The sequence below is a fragment of the Camelina sativa genome, chromosome 16 (genome assembly GCF_030686135.1).
Source record: "Camelina sativa cultivar CO46 ecotype springtype chromosome 16, ASM3068613v1".
Lineage (NCBI taxonomy): Eukaryota > Viridiplantae > Streptophyta > Magnoliopsida > Brassicales > Brassicaceae > Camelina > Camelina sativa.
In genome coordinates, this window is record NC_141895.1 from 25,139,885 (window position 1) to 25,160,153 (window position 20,269).

At 34.4% G+C, this 20,269-nt stretch overlaps 2 protein-coding genes, 1 long non-coding RNA gene and 1 pseudogene across 4 annotated transcripts; 3 read left to right on the plus strand and 1 right to left on the minus strand.

Annotated features, from left to right (window-relative positions):
- Positions 1–3,033: 3,033 nt before the first annotated feature.
- Positions 3,034–3,791, plus strand: LOC147925938 (uncharacterized). Its single transcript, XR_015585458.1, has 2 exons — positions 3,034–3,388; positions 3,477–3,791. It is a non-coding gene; the product is annotated as an uncharacterized LOC147925938 (long non-coding RNA).
- A 1,956-nt stretch (positions 3,792–5,747) lies between these two features.
- LOC104751872 (calmodulin-binding transcription activator 3) lies at positions 5,748–11,352 on the plus strand. Its single transcript, XM_087492044.1, has 14 exons — positions 5,748–6,209; positions 6,882–7,001; positions 7,089–7,204; positions 7,366–7,454; positions 7,576–7,618; positions 7,716–7,926; positions 8,026–8,136; positions 8,249–8,538; positions 8,680–8,737; positions 8,831–9,195; positions 9,274–9,953; positions 10,031–10,559; positions 10,655–10,975; positions 11,074–11,352. The coding sequence occupies exons 1-14, from the start codon at positions 6,170–6,172 to the stop codon at positions 11,200–11,202; spliced, it is 3,102 nt and encodes a 1,033-aa protein (XP_087348170.1). The 5' UTR covers positions 5,748–6,169; the 3' UTR covers positions 11,203–11,352.
- Positions 11,293–13,885, minus strand: LOC104751871 (ubiquitin carboxyl-terminal hydrolase 4-like; annotated as a pseudogene). Its single transcript, XR_015584825.1, has 6 exons — positions 13,552–13,885; positions 13,133–13,243; positions 12,873–12,971; positions 12,541–12,729; positions 12,081–12,262; positions 11,293–11,716 (listed from the first exon to the last, which is right to left on the minus strand). The product of XR_015584825.1 is annotated as a ubiquitin carboxyl-terminal hydrolase 4-like (transcript).
- A 1,259-nt stretch (positions 13,886–15,144) lies between these two features.
- On the plus strand, positions 15,145–15,631 carry LOC104751873 (uncharacterized). Its single transcript, XM_010473919.2, has one exon. The coding sequence runs from the start codon at positions 15,238–15,240 to the stop codon at positions 15,619–15,621; it is 384 nt and encodes a 127-aa protein (XP_010472221.1). The 5' UTR covers positions 15,145–15,237; the 3' UTR covers positions 15,622–15,631.
- Positions 15,632–20,269: the final 4,638 nt, after the last annotated feature.

Sequence of the window (20,269 nt, forward strand, 5' to 3'; positions counted from 1 at the left end):
AGATTATGGAAGAAGAGGGTAAGGAACCAAAATGAAATAAAATAAAAGGTAAATAAATAAAAAACGAAAAAAAAGAAAAAGAAAAAAAAGATAGTAGTGATGTTGTTGCTCTTTTACTTATTATCCCCTAGTCGCGCTTGAGATACTTAAGAATTGATTCATTTTTAGAATTATATATGTGTCAATCTCAACAATCGAATGATAATTAAACAACTTAATGCATCAAAACATAACATTAGACCAGTCGTCTCTTCATTTTTATTCTTCGTTAGTAACAAAACAATTCAGCATTTTATGGAGACTATATTGAACCTATATACACCGCATTTGATTATTAGCAAAGCTGAGGTATATATCCAAGAGATTAGACTTATTCCAACGACCACTCAAATATTAGACTCATAATTGCAGATAATAATAATAATAATAATATGTTTATAACTCTCTAGAGTGGTCAAATTAAAGAGAGTTTATTTCCTAGGGAATACGTATCATTTTTTTTCTTCTAAGAGATTGTTTTTCCGTTACTTGATTTTTCATGCGCATGAACATGATAACAGAGAGGTGGTGGTTAGGTATTTCTCGTTGGGCTTTAGATTTGATATTTTTTTCGTTTTTTCTTTTTCTTCCCGCCGTTGCATGCATGTTGGAGTCTTGGAGATCTAGCTAATGAATACTCTAAGTCTTAACAGATGGAGCCGAATCCCATTAAAACTCAAATCTGTCTTTCGCAAACTAAAACCCCTAAAAAAACGAACATCAAACCCATATATAAATAACAAATACCAACAAGAGTCTCACCGAAAACTTAATATACGTTTTTTTTTCTTCTTTCAGAATATTCGTTTACATCGAGTTCTTGTGTCGTTAATGAAGCACTCAAGTTGGATACAGATTGGATGGTTAGTAGTGCTTAGATTCAAATATAATCGTTTATATGTGTCTCCTCGATCGTACGCATGATCAGCAAACATCCTAACTGTATCTATCTTATCTGTGTAAGGACGTTGGTCCATATTATAATAGGATCGAGGATATACGTTAACGACCTTTCTTTGTATGAGTCTTATCGGCACTAATTTAGCCATTCTGGATCCATTTGAGCTTCTTGATGAACAGTGCAAAATTGTTTATATTCAAATGTTTCGAATGATTACATAACTTGCAAGAAAGATGGGTTTATATATATATATATATATATATATATATATATATATATATATATATTCTATTTTATCTTTTTTTTTTACACAAATAATATATATATATTGATTTAAACATAGTCATTACAAAGAGTTTGAACTAGCCATGATGGCTTTAATACAGAATCAGCATAATAATTTTTGTCAATACAACCATATTTAGCTAGAGAATGTGCAACACTGTTACATTCTCTCTTTGTGAAGGTGAAAGATACTTGTCTTAGTTTTGAAGCCCATAGCTGTATGTCTTCCAAGAGATTAGTCAATGAAGCATTTGAATGTTGGCCATTAACTAGTTTTATTAAAACATTACAATCTCCTTCAAAAATGATTGATTGATATCCTCTGATCCAAGCATGCTGAATTGCCACTAACAGTCCCTTTGTTTCAGCTTCTAAGGCAGAACTTGCATTGTTCAGTCTAGAGGCGCCCCACGCCAATGATTCACCATGATGGTCTCTGAAGAGCCAACCACAAGTGGTTTCATATGTTTGGTTATTAAACCCATCAAAATTGCACTTTATTGACGGATGTATTGGAGGTCGCCAAGAGCCGTTTTGTACACTTGGTGTGGTATGCTGTCTTGATATCGATGTTTGCAGAGTACTGATCTATTCTTTAGTTTCAGATTTTGCAAGTAAAACTGTTTTTGTTACACTCTCCCGGTAATTGTTAAATACAAGATTATTCCTTGCTTTCCAAACACGCCAAAGTAGAGTGAAAGGTAAAAGTGAGTCAAAGGTATTTGCGGTAATCTCAGTGTGGTGATTTTTGTTTCTTTTTTCTACTAAACTAGAAATATCATTGAGATGAATAATCAGGTTTTACATTTTATATAGAATCTAAATGGGGAATTGAATCCACCTAAATAATAAGTCGGAATAAACCATCCAATTAGGCCGCACTAAAATGTTACATTTTGTAACATTTCAACTCATACTGTACTTGGTCCACGAATTTAGTTGTGTTCTGATTGACACCTCGAAATCTAAGTTAAGTAGTTTTAGTTATCTTCAGCAATAATCAATTTGAAATTAGAAGATCGAGTAACTGAATTTGGAAAAAAAGATAAGAATTTTTGAGAATTATCCCACTGTACCTTTAAACACAAAAAAAAAACTCTATTCATCTATCATTTTCAAAAATACGATTTATTAAATTAAAAAATTTATAAAACTTTATAAGGTTTATAAGGTAGTTCTTCCGAGATTCGTTCCAAATATTTCAAGGTTTTTAAAATATATTTATAAGATGTTTATAAAATATATATAATTTTACATACATATAAAAATAATTTATATATATTTTTATGAGGTTGCACACATATTTAAATAAATATCACATTTTAAATGTTATTTTTAATAAAATTTAAGTGAGGAGCATTTTGAAAAGTGTTTTTGGAAAAATGTATTTTTGAAACTTCCCAAATAAAAAAAAAAGGAAATTGCATTAGACTCTTTTTCTCGGTCTTACGAGTGTAAAACATGAGATAACACCTTTAAAATTATAAATTTATGCTTATCTTTTTTTTTTGGTGACTATTTATGCTTATCTCTCTATAAACAATACATAATTGTAACTATAACTATTTATAGATCATGTAGTAATTTAAATTATTATTTATTAACTAAAATAAATTTGTGCTTTGAAAGAAATTTAAATTGAACTCTAATTTTAACTATTAATATTAGAAATACAGTGAAGAAATATTTTTTTTCTAATTAAATAAAATTATAAATGGATATGGTATTCTTAATTGGGTAGATATTTGTACTTTCTATTCATAAAAGTTTTTAGTACATATAAGAATAACTTCTTGTTTTTTTTTGGTCAACAAAATATAATAACTTACTATTATTTTTTAAAATAAATATCTAATTTTCTTAAATATTTTACCTTAGTAGGAGAAATTTGCTAATTTTAATAATTTAGCATAACTTCATTGGATAAGGTTGAAAATGAAAAATTGCATAGATTTCTTTTATTTTATATACATGTACAAACTCATCATGACTAAAACATCTCTTTTCATATCTTTCTTCAGTCGAAAACTTAATAAAGTGTTCTTAATTCTTATAATATATGGGTCATCCGGCAGAACTAAATCAAATAAGCTTCTTTACAAACGAATGTGGCTTCTGCAAGAAAAAAATTTATCCAAAGCTTGATGACATTTACATGTACAAGTATGTTTTTCATTATTCTTCTAAGCATTTGATTCTCTTGTTTTATCGTAATGTATCTAATTTTATTTTTCCCTCGTCGTCAAAACAGTGACACTCCCTTCTGTACGGAAGAATGTCGAGAAAAACAGCAGGAGGCTGACAAAGAGAAAACAAAATTGGAGAAGATGAAGTGAACAAGAGAGATGAAACTTGAAAAAAGCAGATTCATGTCGATGGGATTTAACAAAATTAGGAATCATGACAGTAGTTTTCTTATATATTTAATAGTCAATATTTCCATTTTTAAAAGTCAAACCTCATCATATATTATTTATATTTTAAGATAAGATATGGTGAAAACTTCTTGACATATGTACCAAAATTTTCTATGGTAAAAAATCTAATAAAGCAGATATTCTATTCTTTTTAGATAGATCAGTCGATAGAATAGAATCCGAGGATTTGCTTGGATTTGTCAAATGATTATGCAAAATCTTTTGATTATTCGTAGATTCCTTTCTGATTTTTTTTGTTTTTGTCTTTTTTTTTTTCATATGCATGGACCTCTAGTTTGGAAAAATCTGGATTTTTTACATAATAGTATGATGGCATATGTTGTTCAGGATTATGGAATCAGGTTTCCTTTTTGTTTAACATTGATACCAAAAAAAAACGTTTCCTCTTTGTTAATTGTAAGTTGATCTTAGTTATTGAAAATAATTGGTTCAAACTCTTGACTGGACTGGGACGCCAGCTGACCCGACTTTGCCACACCATGTGGAGCGAGTAAAAAACTTAATTATCATCACGACTTCATAGAGTTAATGAATAAACCTTTGCACGCTCTTCGTATGCGGCTCGAGTAACGTACTGGTCGAAAGCATGGCTAGTAAGCAACTCACCTGCTCGCATTAACTGCGACACAATTGGTTAGTCAATGTATTTAATATTTAGTTAGAACGAGTTAAGATGAAATGAAAACTCATATCACCCGGCCCGGACCTTGAATTATGCCTTCTCCCCTTCACCTGACATGTGCATGGTCTTCGACAAGGCTGGTGATAGACATGTGCAACAAGTGCATTTGCACTGGGACTATAACAAAATTATATGTATTTTAAGACAAAAAAAAAAATTTTCAAAAAAATTTTATATGTAATTAAGACCCATTTTTAAAAAATGAACTAGGACTTTAACCATTTTTGCAGATTCTTACACCGGCCGTGGTCTTCGACCTCCCAATATCATAATTTCGGACATTCCTTATCTTAGGTTTGGGCTAGCATGTACGATGCTAAAAATTTAGAGAATCTTTTAGTGTTACGTGTATATGGGTTTGACTTTATAGTGGTCCAAATCAATGAGTATCACTTTCGACTTGGTAACGCAACCATGTTAATGCGTGCAAGCGGCTCTAAAGAATGACTAATTAGACGATCCAATACGCCTCCAACCTACTAACCGAATTTTGATCAGGATTCGGGTCAAGTAAGTATTCCAACTCTCAAGGAAATTAGACGTACCCTTGATATGATGGGACTTCATATCCTGATGAATTTAAGTTCATTCACTTGAGAATTTTGAATTCAATATCTGTTTGTTCGCGCGTGGAAAGGAAAAGAAAATATCAAAATGTTGCATCACAAACCTCTAAGAAGCTAGACAAAACATGAAAAAAAACTTTGTAGACCATGAACTAACAATGACTTTTGAAAGTCCCTACAACTAGCTAATGTACATACATACCCTTCGAGCTATATTGCCTTCAACCCAACTGATATCAAGATTAATTTGTCGGCCAATTTCTAGCTAAGATAAGCAAATTATTAAACAAGATTTCTATCCATGAGAAAAAGAGTCATCATTTTCATGCTCATGCTCTAAAAAATTCGTTTCTAACATAAGCTCTTCATGGTTTTCTTTACAAACATAAAAGTTTTATTTTACCTCGAAGACACTATCTCATTTACATTTTGACCACTTTTACGATCACATCTTCACAAAATACCCCAACTTTTATTTTTAAGCCAGTACTGTACAACAGTCGTCTGTTTTACTAATTGAACTATCAGGATTACCACATGTTTGTTAGTTTGTTGTTGGAGAAAAAAAACTCTCTCTAGTGACTTTAGACATACGAACGACGAAATCTTTTCTCTCTATAACATATATATATATATATTCTCTCACTCAGAAATTTCACAAGTATTCTAAATTTCAAGATTTCTTTTTCGAAGCAAACTAATCATAAAATTAGATACTTGTAGTAACAAAAGATGCTTTACCAAGAGAAAACCGAATCTAATTCAACCAAATAGAATCAGAAAAGTAAATTATAAACCAGAAGAATATATATTGTCAACACGTGATAAAATAGTACAAAGAGAACCCCCAAAAAAAAATCTGATTATTAAAAAAATGATTGATTAAATAAATAAGATTATTAAAAAAAAAATGAAAAAGGCAGAGTCGCGGAACTTGCGTCAGAAGAATTTTGACTAGAAAGAAAGAAATAAATTCAACTAAGACGGCCATTTCTCTCATCGTACGGATTCATTCCTATCGTCTCTCCTCTCACTACTCAGATGCTTCCTTCTTCACTTTTTACCCTTTTTGATTTCTTGATTTTTGGTCTTTGATTCGTACCTCTGCTTCTGTTTCCACCAACAAGAAGAAGAAGAAGAAGTAGAAGAAGAAGAAGAAAGCTTTAACCTTTACTCTAAAAGTTTCACCTTTTATATATATATATATTTATTTCCATGTCTGCTTTGAGGCTCTGAGATCGAAGAAACGAATCAATCTATGGCGGAAGCAAGACGATTTAGCCCTGTTAGTGAATTAGGTGAAGTGAAATGTTTTCTTCTTTTTATCTAGTTGGGATATTTTTTGGGGTTTTGGCTGGGTCATATCTTTATCTGTTGTTTTTTTTTTTTCTTTTTCTTTTTCGATCTATTTGGTGTTGATGTTGGTATCACTCATAGTCATCAAAGTTTCAATCTTTATGTGTGGAATCTATTCAAAATAGCTTCTTTTTTTTTATTTATTTATCCATTATTGGTCTTGAGTGATGATGATTTGTTCTTGTGGAAGCATATTTTGTCTGAATATTCTGATTTGGTCTTTAAGTTCATCACTTACTAGTCTGGTTATAATACTTATCCAAGTTGAATAACTAATCTAATCTATAGTATCATGTTTAGGTCTTGATCATCATTTAAGTGGTTTTACTTTTACTTGTTTACTCTTTTATTCTCTATAATTTATGACTTGTATAGGCTGAAAATATCAGTGTGCTGTGTGTTTGGTTTATACTGTAATTAGCTGCTTCTTAATAGGGAGTTGACTTTCTTTTTTTTTGGCTACTAGATCTGCAGCTACTTACTAAATGCAGTATAGAGTCTCTTAAAGCTTTGTTGATCAATTTATGTCTTAAAAGCTTTCTTCTTGGATGATATCTTCTTAGTTGTACTAGTCGTTTTGTGTGTCTTCTGATTGCAATACTTTTTGTCCACAGATGTTGGCCAAATACTCTCTGAAGCACGTCACCGATGGCTTCGTCCACCTGAAATATGTGAAATTTTACAGAATTACCAAAGGTTTCAGATTTCTACCGAGCCACCTACTACACCATCAAGTAAGTTTTCTTTCCATCCTGCTCGTGTAGGATGAAACTCAGGAGTTTGAAGACTGATGTTCTTGTTAAATTCTGTCTGATTCTCAGGTGGGTCTGTTTTTATGTTTGATCGAAAGGTGCTCAGATACTTCAGGAAAGATGGGCATAATTGGAGGAAGAAGAAAGATGGAAAGACAGTGAAAGAAGCTCACGAGAGGTTGAAGGTAGTAAATAAGACATATTTCTTTTTTACTAAGTAGTTCTTTGAGAAGTATGGTCAAAAGAGAAGCACTTTGTGATTCTCTGATCCGAAATGATATAAATATCATCAAGATGTTGGTTGGTGCTTATTAGTGATGTCTCTAGCTCATGAATATCCGTGCAGGCGGGAAGCGTTGATGTTCTACATTGTTACTATGCCCATGGACAAGACAATGAAAACTTTCAAAGACGCAGTTATTGGTTGCTTCAAGAGTAAGCTTATTATAGCATTATAACTTTTATGTCATTTGCTTGTGTTCTTAAACTATTGTGATAGATTCCCTCTCTCTCTCTCATTTTTTTTTTTTTTTTTTTTTGCTGGTGAATAATACAGAGAGCTTTCCCACATTGTTTTTGTCCACTATCTCGAAGTTAAGGTTTGACCCCATCCTGTTATTTGCTATTTACTCTGCCTCTTTATTATGCTTTTCACGGAAGTAGAGTACTTGAGAGTGAAACTTGTACATGAATCAGGGTAGTAGAGTTTCTACTTCTTTTAACCGGATGCAAAAGACTGAAGATGCTACTCGGTCTCCTCAAGAAACTGGGGAAGCCTTAACCAGTGAACACGATGGTTATGCTTCTTGCAGCTTCAATCAAAATGATCATAGCAATCATTCACAAACCACTGACTCAGCAAGTGTCAATGGTTTTCACACTCCAGAACTTGAAGATGCTGAATCAGGTGCTTCTTCTTTTACACATGATGTCACATCTACATATTGAGGATTAGATACCTTTTTAGTCTCTTATCTTATGCATATTGCATACATTCATTCTCTAGCATACAATCAGCATGGAAGCTCCATAGTTTACTCTCATCAAGAACTTCAGCAGCCTGCAACTAGAGGGAACCTTACTGATTTTGATCCTTACTATCAAGTATCTTTGACGCGTAAGTTCTTGGTGACCTGGTTTCTGCTCTTTTGTCTTTCCATTAGAAGCATAAGTTCAGTAACTATGGTACCTCCAAATGACATATAGTTTTTTATTTAATTTAATTTCAGCCAGGGATAGTTATCAGAAAGAGTTTCGCACAGTCCCCATAACACATTCTTCAGTTATGGTAGACAAAAGCAAAACTATAAACAGTCCTGGAGTAACAAATGGGTTAAGGAACAAAAAATCCATTGATTCCCAAACCTGGGAAGAGATTTTGGGAAATTGTGGTTCTGGAGCTGAAGGCTTACCTTTGCAGCCTAACAGTGAGCATGAAGTGCTGGACCAAATACTCCAAAGCTCTTCTTTTACTATGCGAGATTTTGCCAGTCTACAAGAGTCCATGATCAAAAGCGGGGTATACACATTTCTGATTCTATTGCTCAATTTCTGCATTCCTCTTGCTCAGTTTGTATTGGTGTGTGTTTTCTTTGCTCTTTTGATTAGCTATGTATTCATTTGAGTTTCTGAATTTTATTTTCTTTTCAAACGTCTACAGAATCAGGAGTTAAATTTAGGAGTTACATCTGATCATACTGTGTGGTTCCAGGGACAAGGTTTGAACTGCACTCGGCTTGTTATTTTAATAAAAGGTTGGAATTTATTTGTCTTTTAAAGCTAACTTTCAACATTTTTTGTATTGACTGCAGATATAGAGCCTAATGCTATAATCAATCTAGCTTCAAATGAAAAAGCTCCATATCTATCCACGATGAAACAGCATCTGTTAGACGGTGCATTGGGCGAAGAAGGTTTGAAAAAGATGGACAGTTTCAATCGCTGGATGAGCAAAGAACTAGGAGATGTTGGTGTTCTAGCTGATGCAAACGAGTCCTTTACTCAATCAAGTTCGAGAACCTACTGGGAAGAAGTTGAGAGTGAGGATGGTTCCAATGGTCACAACTCTAGGAGGGACTTGGATGGATATGTTATGAGTCCTTCCCTCTCTAAGGAACAGCTCTTTAGTATCAGTGACTTCTCTCCAAGCTGGGCGTATGTGGGTTGTGAAGTGGTGGTAAGCACTGTTGATCAATTTATCTTCTCGGGAGCCATAAGATAGGTTTGTGCTTATATTCTTTTTCAACGTTTTTAGGTTTTTGTCACTGGAAAATTCTTAAAGACTCGGGAGGAGGCTGAAATTGGTGAGTGGTCTTGCATGTTTGGGCAAACAGAAGTTCCAGCAGATGTTATAGCTAATGGTGTTCTCCAATGTGTTGCTCCTATGCATGAGGCTGGAAGAGTTCCGTTTTATGTAACATGTTCCAACAGATTGGCATGCAGTGAAGTGCGTGAATTCGAGTATAAGGTTGCGGAGACTCAAATATTTGACAGAGAAACAGATGATGAGTCCACTATTGACATTCTTGAAGCAAGATTTGTTAAACTGTTGTGCTCGAAATCTGAAAGATCAAGCGCTGTTTCTGGGAATGACAGTGATTTGTCTCAAGTGAGCGAGAAGATTAGTTTACTGCTTTTCGAGAACGATGACCAGTTGGATCAGATGCTTATGAATGAAATCTCCCAAGAAAATATGAAAAAGAATCTTTTGCAGGAATTTCTGAAAGAAAGCTTACACTCATGGCTTTTACAAAAGATAGCAGAAGGTGGAAAAGGTCCAAGTGTTTTGGATGAAGGTGGCCAAGGTGTATTACACTTTGCAGCTTCTCTTGGTTACAACTGGGCCTTAGAACCAACAATACTTGCTGGTGTAAGCGTTGATTTTCGCGATGTAAATGGTTGGACCGCACTTCATTGGGCAGCTTTCTTTGGCAGGTGAGTAACTTCTACAAAAATGTTCATCTTCTTTTTCTTTGATTTTGTATGTGAAACAAAGGTGTTTTCATATTCAGGGAGCGGATAATTGGTTCACTCATAGCTCTTGGTGCTGCTCCTGGAACTTTAACCGACCCAAATCCAGATTTCCCATCAGGAAGCACACCTTCTGATCTAGCCTATGCTAATGGTCACAAAGGAATTGCTGGTTATCTCTCGGAATATGCCTTAAGGGCCCATGTTTCTTTGCTCAGTCTAAATGATAACAATGCAGAAACTGTTGAGACTGCTCCAAGCCCATCCAGCTCATCTTTAACAGACTCGTTGACAGCTGTACGTAACGCTACTCAGGCAGCAGCACGGATTCATCAGGTTTTCAGGGCTCAGTCTTTCCAGAAGAAGCAATTAAAGGAATTTGGAGATAGAAAGCTTAGAATGTCGGAGGAGCGTGCTCTTTCAATGCTTGCTCCTAAAACACACAAATCAGGACGGGCGCATAGTGATGATTCCGTGCAAGCCGCTGCTATCCGGATTCAGAACAAGTTCCGCGGTTACAAGGGAAGAAAAGACTATTTGATTACTAGACAAAGAATCATCAGAATACAGGTGTGTAATGTTTTGAGAAAAACCAAACCAAAAAGTTCTTGATTTGTTTAAAGGTTTCTCGAATTCTTAAACGGTTTTAACTGGTAATGGTGCAGGCTCATGTGAGAGGTTATCAGGTTAGGAAAAACTACAGGAAGATAATTTGGTCAGTGGGGATATTGGAGAAGGTGATATTGCGTTGGAGACGGAAAGGAGCTGGTTTGCGCGGGTTTAAGTCAGACGCACTTGTTGATAATAGGATGCAAGATGAAACAGAGAAAGAAGAAGATGATGACTTTTTCAAACAAGGAAGAAAACAAACAGAGGAAAGGCTACAAAAAGCTCTTGCAAGAGTGAAATCAATGGTTCAATATCCTGAAGCTAGAGATCAATACCGTAGATTGCTAAATGTGGTCAACGATATCCAAGAAAGCAAGGTAATGTTTAATTTTTTTTTTAACAAAAAAGCTAAGCTTATCTTCTTAGAATCAACAAAACTGAGCAGTCTTGATTCTTAATGTATCTATGGTTTTAGGTGGAAAAGGCTCTTGAAAATTCAGAAGGAGCAACATGTTTTGATGATGATCTGATAGATATCGAAGCATTGTTGGGAGACGATGACACATTGATGTTGCCTATGTCCTCATCTTTATGGACCAATTAGAAACCACTCTCAAGCTTTATGTGATGATACTTGTCACAGTATTATTGACTCAGTAAACTTGTAAATTCTTATGTAATCACTCTTCTCATATTCTGTAACTGCATTCATTACTCTCTAATTTAAATGATAATATTTGAACATTAATCAAAACTTATGTATAACCAAATAGTAAACCTTCCTTGTCATCAAATAGAATATCTGAACAGCAGATTCTTCAATCATTTCAACAGTTTCATCATCAAAGAAGAGCCAATGGTTATGAGATTTCACGAGGCTAACATAGTGACCATGGTTTGGTCCACTTCCGACATGAACCACAACTGCAAAGAGAGAGTACTCGATGTCCACATATTCTTCCACTGTGTTGCTGAGTTTCAGTTCCAGCGGGAAGACAACTCTGTAAGATAGCTTCTTGTAGCGGCCCAATTGTTCGATGTATTTAAACCGTTTCAGATGTATAACTAAGATGTGTGGCGGTTTCTTGATCTTCATCCTCTTCTGCGCTTCTTGTAAACTGCACAAATAATCATAAAACTGCTTCAGTTAAGCTTCAGTTAAGCTTCAGTCATGTAAACCATTAAAAAACTTTAGGGAGTCTTTCTCTTGCACACTGAAGAACGAACTACAAGGACTTGACTTGTGAAACCATAACGGGTTGGGTTTTTCTGTATAATTTAAAGGAGCAGTGAAGAACTATGAAACCAAAAAAACTTGAGTTTAGGGAGCACACTGAACTGAAACAGATTATATTCGAGTGTGAAACCAAAAAAACTGTAAGGAAGCCGTGAAGATCTAGTCATAAAAGTTGGGTTTTGCTGTATAATTTGATACAGTTATAGTAAATGCAAGCTCAATGATTACGGAAGAGCACTTTTTACCTGCAGCATTGTTCACAGAAAAATTTGTCTTCAGCGTGTAGAGTCTCTGTGGAGCTGAAGTTTTTTAAACAGCTAGTTATCGAACTGTTCTGTTCAATATCAAGACTCAAGTCTAGGAAAGTTTCATCTCTTGCTGTTACTGTCTCACACCGCAGACACCTTGTCTCGTTGGTAAGTATTCCCTGTAACGAGTTCGCACATGCTAAATCACTTGAGATAACAGGAAAAGACTATATATAATATGTGATGTTCAGTTTTGAGATTGAGCTCGCTTAGGGGACTAGAGAGAATGCAGGAAATTAAGCTTTGTCCTGGAATGTTATTGAAGCATCAAGCATCTATACCGAAGGCAGCTATAGGTCTATGACCAAATAATGTTTTTGCATCTGAAGGAAAGCCAAAAATGAACTGAGCGTACCCTTGAAGAAAAAGATATGCAATTTATTAAGCAGCAGCTTACCTGAAAAATCTTGTGCACCTAAGTAACAATAGGTTCTTTAAGAACACCGTTTGCCAGAGGAGCTTTCGATCCATTTGCAATCTTTTCGGGAGATGATGAAGTTTCATGGCCCGTTTTTGTAGTTTTTGCCTCTTTCTCTAAGATGTCAACAAGTTCATTTAGCAAATAGCTCAGGAACTCATGTGCATCCTGCATGAAAATAGTAAACACAATCTAATCAAACACTTTGTTTATATATATATATATATATATATATATATATTGCTTCTCCCACAATTTCATTATCCTCACATAAACGGAATGTAGAGAAGATAGACAGTTACGCAGAGTACCTGGTGCATATAACTCCGGAAAAGCTCATTCTGTTTTTTCAATCTCTGAACAAAACGCTTCGGAGCAATTACTCCTGTTTTCTTCTTCTGGGAACTTATCTATGGGAAAAGGATAATAAAATTAACAGACTTAGGAGAAGTAAACACCACTGCAATTATCAAGTAGATGATGAGAAGAATAACGAAAGCCTAAACGAAGCAAACACATCAATACATACTTTCAAAAGTAAACGAATCATACTCAAATACTATAATATTACCTGGGAAAACAAGTCTGCCAAGCAGGTCAAGAGATTCTCCTCAGCATCAGCTTTGTTATTTGCATAGTGTTCAAGCAGTTGTTCACGAAATGGAGCACAAAAATAAAGAGCCTGCACAAGTGAAAAGGTTTCTTATAAACAAACGATTAGTTAAGATCAGCCCTTCTTTTAGACTAGACCTAAGATCGAGATAGAACATTCTACATTCATATATCAACCAATTTGTTCTCAAACATATTCTCAAATCCGATGTGATTCGTAAGGCAATGATCATTTCATTATTCAGATAGTAATCAGAAATTTCAAAAACCTAAGATGAAATCTACCAAAAAGCAAAAACGATTCGTACACATGGAAACTCAAAATGAGGAATCGAGATCTCGAGAGAGAGAGAGAGAGAGAGAGAGAGAGAGAGAGACCTGTAAAACACTGTTACAGTAACAAGTGTTTCCGAAGTTTTCGAATCCGAAGTAGCGTTCTCCTTCCGGGAACTGGTCGCCGAGAGCTTTCTCGAGTTTGGACCCCGCGGCGCCCATATTAGACCTAGCCTCCCTCTCGTACCCTCCGTAACACCGTGATTTCGTTTCGATTCCGATTCGGAGACTCCTACAAAGGGATGAGTCGAATCAAATGAGAGATGGATTCAGTTTGGAGATTTTTCAGATTTCGAAGATGTTTTAAGTAGAGAGGAGAGATGAGAGATGAGAGGGTCGTAATTGTATTTTTTTTTTTTTTGTTTTACGCGAATATTATATGGAAATTAATTTTGTTTGGGGGAACATTTATTAATTTCTATATTTTAGCCATATTTTATATTTAACAGCTACTTTTAATTTAACTTATATTCCCCCCCCCCCCCCCCCACTTAGAACTATTTTTTAATCACATTCTATCCAAAAAAAAAAAAAAAAAAAATCACATAAGTGTGTGATGAAATTTATAAAATAAAGTTATTGAAATTGGAAGAGATTATAAAATTGTCTAATTGTCAAGTCAATTTTCTTTCATTTACCTCGAATCATTAGCATATAACAAAAATATGTGATGGATATTGCCAAATTTTAAGATTGATTGGACTAACCTTTTTAGTTTATCTACTTGCCTTTTTGGAAAATCATATTTTTGTCTTCAGGTATTTTGGATTGTAATGTTATGAAATAACTGATATTTTTCTAACCAACAGCTAATTAAAACTAGATGACAACTCTAAATAAAAAAAACCATTACAATTATAGTTCATTTACAATGATTTTTAGAGGGGCAAATTGTTAGTTATTCTTTGGATGTGGTTGTTCTGCGTAATTTAAATACATATTTGGTGTAATTTGGTAAATAAAATTGTACGTGTGGAACATTTTAACATTATTGAGGACAAAACTGCAAATGTTATTCTTCTTGCACATGAAACGCAGCCATTTTATTCCGATCTTAAAACCATCCGGTTGAATCAAGTCGTCACCGTGACGGGAAATAAGTGTTCACGGCGAGACAAACCTTAATGTTTATGTTTTCACGAGCCAAATATTTTTTCTTTGATAAACATAGTTCTATTAAAATAAAGAAAGAGAAGTTGAAAAATAAAAACTAAATCCTTTCACACAAAGAAAAAAGATAAAACCAAATGACATTTTTTGTATGTGTTCATCATCATGTATTCGATCGATTTGTGAGTATGTTTAATTGATATAGGTTAATAGATCACTACAATGAGAGGGCTAGAGAAGAATAGTATTACTACTTTCAATATGCAAATGGTCTTCAACTTCGAGGAGAATCACGAGTATGTTGTTGTTCATATTGTTTTTACGTACGTTCAAAGTATTTGACATTTTTTTTTCTTTCTTGTCAACCAAAGTATTTGACATTTAAAAATCAATTCAAGTGGTTTAGTTTTTGAACATTTCACGTGATCTTTCATGGGAAATAACAGAGAAACCCGCACGTCCGTACATGCCTATATATAATAAGGTCATTAGCCACACGTACGTACTCATCCCCAAACAAGACGAAGAAGAAGTAGAACTCAAAAGTTTGTTCTTTTTTTTTTATATAGTTATAGTGATTCCAAAGCAAATAACATTTTACAATCACTTTCTAATCTCAAGATGAGTTCGATGGATGCTTTAGCAATGGCGGGAGTGGAATATCAAGAATGGGGACTTAGTATTGAAGAATGGGAGCTTCAAGAATCTGTAGTTCCGCCCCATTTGCTTGCTGATGATTCTGACGAAGAAGAAGAAGATCATCGAAACAACAATGATTCTGAAGTAGAAGAAAAAGAAGATCATCTTCGAGATGATGATGATGATGATAGAGTTGTAGATGGCTTAGCAGTTAAACAAGTTGTCCCTTGTGACATTAGAGCTTCGGTTGGGAAACTGATTGAGCAATCTCTCTCATATATGATTGTTCACCTCAAACAGCTTAAGTTCTTAACACTTCTTGTTGAGAAGTTTTTGTTTAGCCATGTTCTTTATTTTCTTTTGTGATCGTTTTTAAGGGGCTTTTTTTTTTTAAGTCAATCATTTTAATTGAGGTTTTCTTTCCATAAAAGAGTGAGTTAATGTATAATGTAAGGCTAAGTATTTTATTTTTTTCGTGACAAAAAATGTATTTGTAAGTTGTATTTAGTTTTGATAAGTTGAGTTGATTCAAGTAAACCGTACCTACCTAACATTTTTTTTTTTTGGACAAACACATGATTTCATTCATTCAAACAAGATCAAGGTACAAAGATAGAAATTCAAAGATCTCAAAGTTTAAAAAGTTACAAAGGAATGTATTCCCCAATACCATAAGCAAGAAAGTAAGAAACATCGAGATAAAACCCATGAGAACTATGAAACAAATGCTCTGAAGCAAATAGGAATATGTGAGATCACGGATACTCGAATTGTCATCCTCGAAGGAATCGATGGATGATTGGATTGTCATGGTCAACAAACACTTAGACGTTGTAGAAGGAGCCAAAGCCACAAAAAATGTATTTGTAAGTTGTATTTAGTTTTGATAAGTTGAGTTGATTCAAGTAAACCTACCTAACATATGAATCTTATCTACAAAACAAAAGAAATATTAATTCTAAAACTGAAATCTCTTTCAATGTATATATGATATATTTGTAATAGAATAAAAATAATAAATCAACCAAACTCGAATTATATATTAGCCCCATATATACCCTTCATTCAAATATAATTGTATCGTTTTAACATATAACTATCGCTCATTTTCTTTTATAAAATTATATATAGTCTATTATAATTTTGCTGAAAAAAAAAGTCTATTATAATTTTACCAATCTTTTTTAAGCAAACCAATATCTCAGAACGATATATATATATATATATATATATATGTATCTAAAATTAATATCGAGAGAATATTAAATTTTCCTAAATGCACGTATTTGGATGGCTATGTTCTGAATCATATACTGTACGTACATAGTATGTGTGTAATATGGCTCCACGTTTAATTCTTTCAGTTAGAGCACCAAAGGGGAAAGTTCCATCTTTCAAATGAAAAGAAAAGAAAACACTTTTTTGTATCTTAAAAAAATTCACGAGAATCTCGAACGCACCATGACGTTTGCATCAATACGTAATATCTTACGCATATAAATTGGTTATCCATGATCAATCTGAAGTACTTGAAAGACCAAGCCACATCATATGAAGACTTTTCCCTGTGAATTAGCTTTAATTTCGATCTCTTTACGAAAGTGATAGGAAAATGATCACGTCATATGGTCCTGTAGTCGAAAACTTTTGGAACTTTTTGTCTTGGCTTGGCTCCATTCATTTAGGTGTTTTTGGTTTTGTGTTTGAGGGTGAGGTTGTGCTGTTATGTGTAATTTTGGTTTAAAATGTGGTTTCGGTTTTGTTTTTGTCTCTTTTGTTGGTAACGTTTATGTTTGTTTTTTTTTTTTTTTTTTAAAACCCTTAATTGCATTAGAGATTAGTGAGTAGCGGATACATAGTTGAAATCATGAATAATACAAGCTGGTATGACATTGTATAAAGAAAAATTCGAGGCTATAAAACGTTGAGTTTTTGCTAATTTATCAGCTAACCCATTTGAACGCCTTGACGTCCATCTGAACACAATATTGTCGAATCTTGATGTCCATCCTTGTATATCTTGTAGCCAGTTATAAATATCAAAACGTAGGCTGTTGTTGTGAATTGCCTTGATCAGTGGTTGACAGTCTCCTTCGAAGATAATGTTTGTGTATCCTCTGTTCCATGCTTGTTGCATAGCAAAAACTAAACTTTGGCATTCTGCTTCAATGGCTGACTTCACTACATTCCCTGTTCGTTGTCCTGCTTCTTTAAAAGCTCCTTGATCATCACGTATTAACCATCCAGAAGTAGCTTGTCGTTCTTCACTTATGAAACTGCCGTCGTAATTGCATTTAACCCATCCATAAAGAGGTTTCTGCCAGTTAGTGTTATTCCTTCTACTTCTGCTAGCAGCTGGTTGATTATGGTATGGAGGTTCTATATTTGCAGATAGGATCGCTACCCATCCGTCTGTTTCCTGTTTTGCTTCTCATAGGTCACGATACCAATGATGGTTTTGTTTCTGAAATGTGAGCTTGTTGCGACTTGTCCAAATTTTCCATAATAACCAGAATGGCAGTAGGGATAAACGATCATAGCATTGCCGTTGTCTGTGAAATTGCAGGATTGCTTTGATTTTGGCTTCAAGTGTTACTGTTGGATGAAGAAGACACGAAATTGGAATATTTGAGCCTCTCCAAATCTGCACTGCATGTGGACAAGTGAAGAAAAGGTGTTCTGTTGTTTCGAGTTCTGTGACACATTGCTTGCAGAGAGGGTTCATAGCCATGTGACGTCTATCAAGCTCTGCTCCTGTAGCTAAAGCATTTGATAATAATCTCCAAAGAAAGTGTTTGAATTTTGGTGGATTTTTTAGCTTCCATATCTCAGACTTGACTTGTGGGTCGCCATAAGGGGGTCTGGCTTGAAATTCCTGGTCTGGGAGATGAGTTGCAAGCCAATAACCTGACTTAACTGTGTAAATACCATTGTCTATATAGTGCAAGCCAAAATAGTCTTGATGCTGCCATTGACTGGTCTTGATTGATAGGACATGGCTAATGTCATCCAGATGAACAGTCTCCCTTATTAACCTTTCATTCCACCCACTTTTATCTGGCAAAGGAGATTATCAACAGTGTCCATGTCAACTTGAGAAATATTAGCTCTCCGAGGGGGTCGAGGAGGGTGCACCGGAAGCCATGGATCAGACCAAGAGCTAATACATGTACCATCACCCACTGTAAAACGTAAGCCCTTCTTTAAAAGATTTCGACCAACCAGAATTGATTGCCAACCAAAAGAAGGTTGTGTTCCTCTCGAAGCATCAAGAATAGTAGAACTAGAAAAGTATCTTCCTCGAAGGATACGCGAGAGAAGGCTAGATGGATGTTGAAGGATTCGCCATGCTTGTTTCGCTAGAAGTGCTTTATTAAATTTTTCAATATCTCTAAAACCAAGCCCTCCTTCTTTCTTCAAATACTTCAAACGATCCCATGCTACCCAATGAGTCGCATTACCATTCTGTTGAGTATTCCACCAATAGTTTGCAAGGATCTTTTCAATGTCCTCACAGATTCCTTTAGGTAGCTTAAAACAGTTCATAGTGTAAACTGGCATCGCTAGAGCTACTGCTTTCAATAAAATCTCCTTTCCTCCTTGAGACAAGAACTTGTTGTTCCAACCTTTTGTTCTATTTTGAACCTTCTCCACAATATATTGAAACAATTATATCTTCTTTTTTCCAAATTGCTCTGCTAGTCCCAAATATTTACCGCACCCTCCATCATTATGTATATCAAGTTTCTGCCGGATATGAGTTTTGGTTGTAGCTGAGACTCGTTTTCCAAAGGTTATGGCTGATTTCTTGGTGTTGATCTTCTGTCGGATGCTCGTTCATATTGCATAAGAATATCTTTCAAAACTGTGCAAGATCTTGTGTTTGCTTGGCAGAAAACAGTGAGTCATCGGCAAAAAGCAAGTGGTTCACCCTCGGACTGGCATTGCTAATTTTGATACCCTTAATTATTCCTTGTGCCTCTGTTCGCTTCATCAAATGATTTAAGACTTTAGCACAGAGAATGAATAAATAAGGGGAGAGTGGATCGCCTTGCCTTATACCCCGTTCTGGTTGAATAAAGCCTTGTGGATTATCATTGATATTGACTGAGAAAGTTGGTGTTCTGACGCATGTCATAATCCATTGTATCCATTTGATATCAAAACCAAATTTGAACAATGTTTCTTGCAGAAAATCCCACTCCAGCCGATCATAAGCTTTAGTGATGTCGGTTTTAATCGCCATATATGAATTCGCACATCGTCGTTTAACCTTTAAAGCATGGATAAGTTCATGTGCAATGAGCACATTGTGAGTGATAACGTTTATGTTTGTTATGTTGGTCAGTTGTGTTACACAACTTGTGTATTTCTTTTTTTTATATATAGTAAAATAGTGTCCAAGTTATTAAGTTCAATCACGTAAAACTCTATGCAATGAAAACAAAAGATTCAAGCCGGCTTCAATCAAAACATACACATACGAAATCAAAACACACACATACGAAATCATAGACAGCACTGAAAGTTCAATTAAGGGTGTAATTTAGGATAAACATACAAAGTTAACATTAATTTATCACGCAAAATAACTCAATTATCGAGAAGCAAAAATTAAGATGGTATCATCCAAAAAGAATAATCAAAAGACAACCAACCAAAACGTGAGAGATGTGTACACCAGACAAATCTTATGAACGTTGCAACTATAATGCTCTATAAGCATATTAGTATTCTAACACAAAGCTATATAAAAAAACAAATACCAAAAAATTGTTTATCAACAAAAATAACAGTGAAATCCAATGTCCATTGACAAACAATCAACTATAATGCTCTATAATTATAAGTTAGTAACTCAATCGGCTACTTTGCCTAATAACAAACATAAAATTGGATTAACAAAACATAAACTATGTACATATTAGAGTATGACCAAATCTAAAAACACATTTAGTTTATCTACACTACAATGGGAATGACAAAATTGTCTGCTGATTTCTCTGATTTCTTG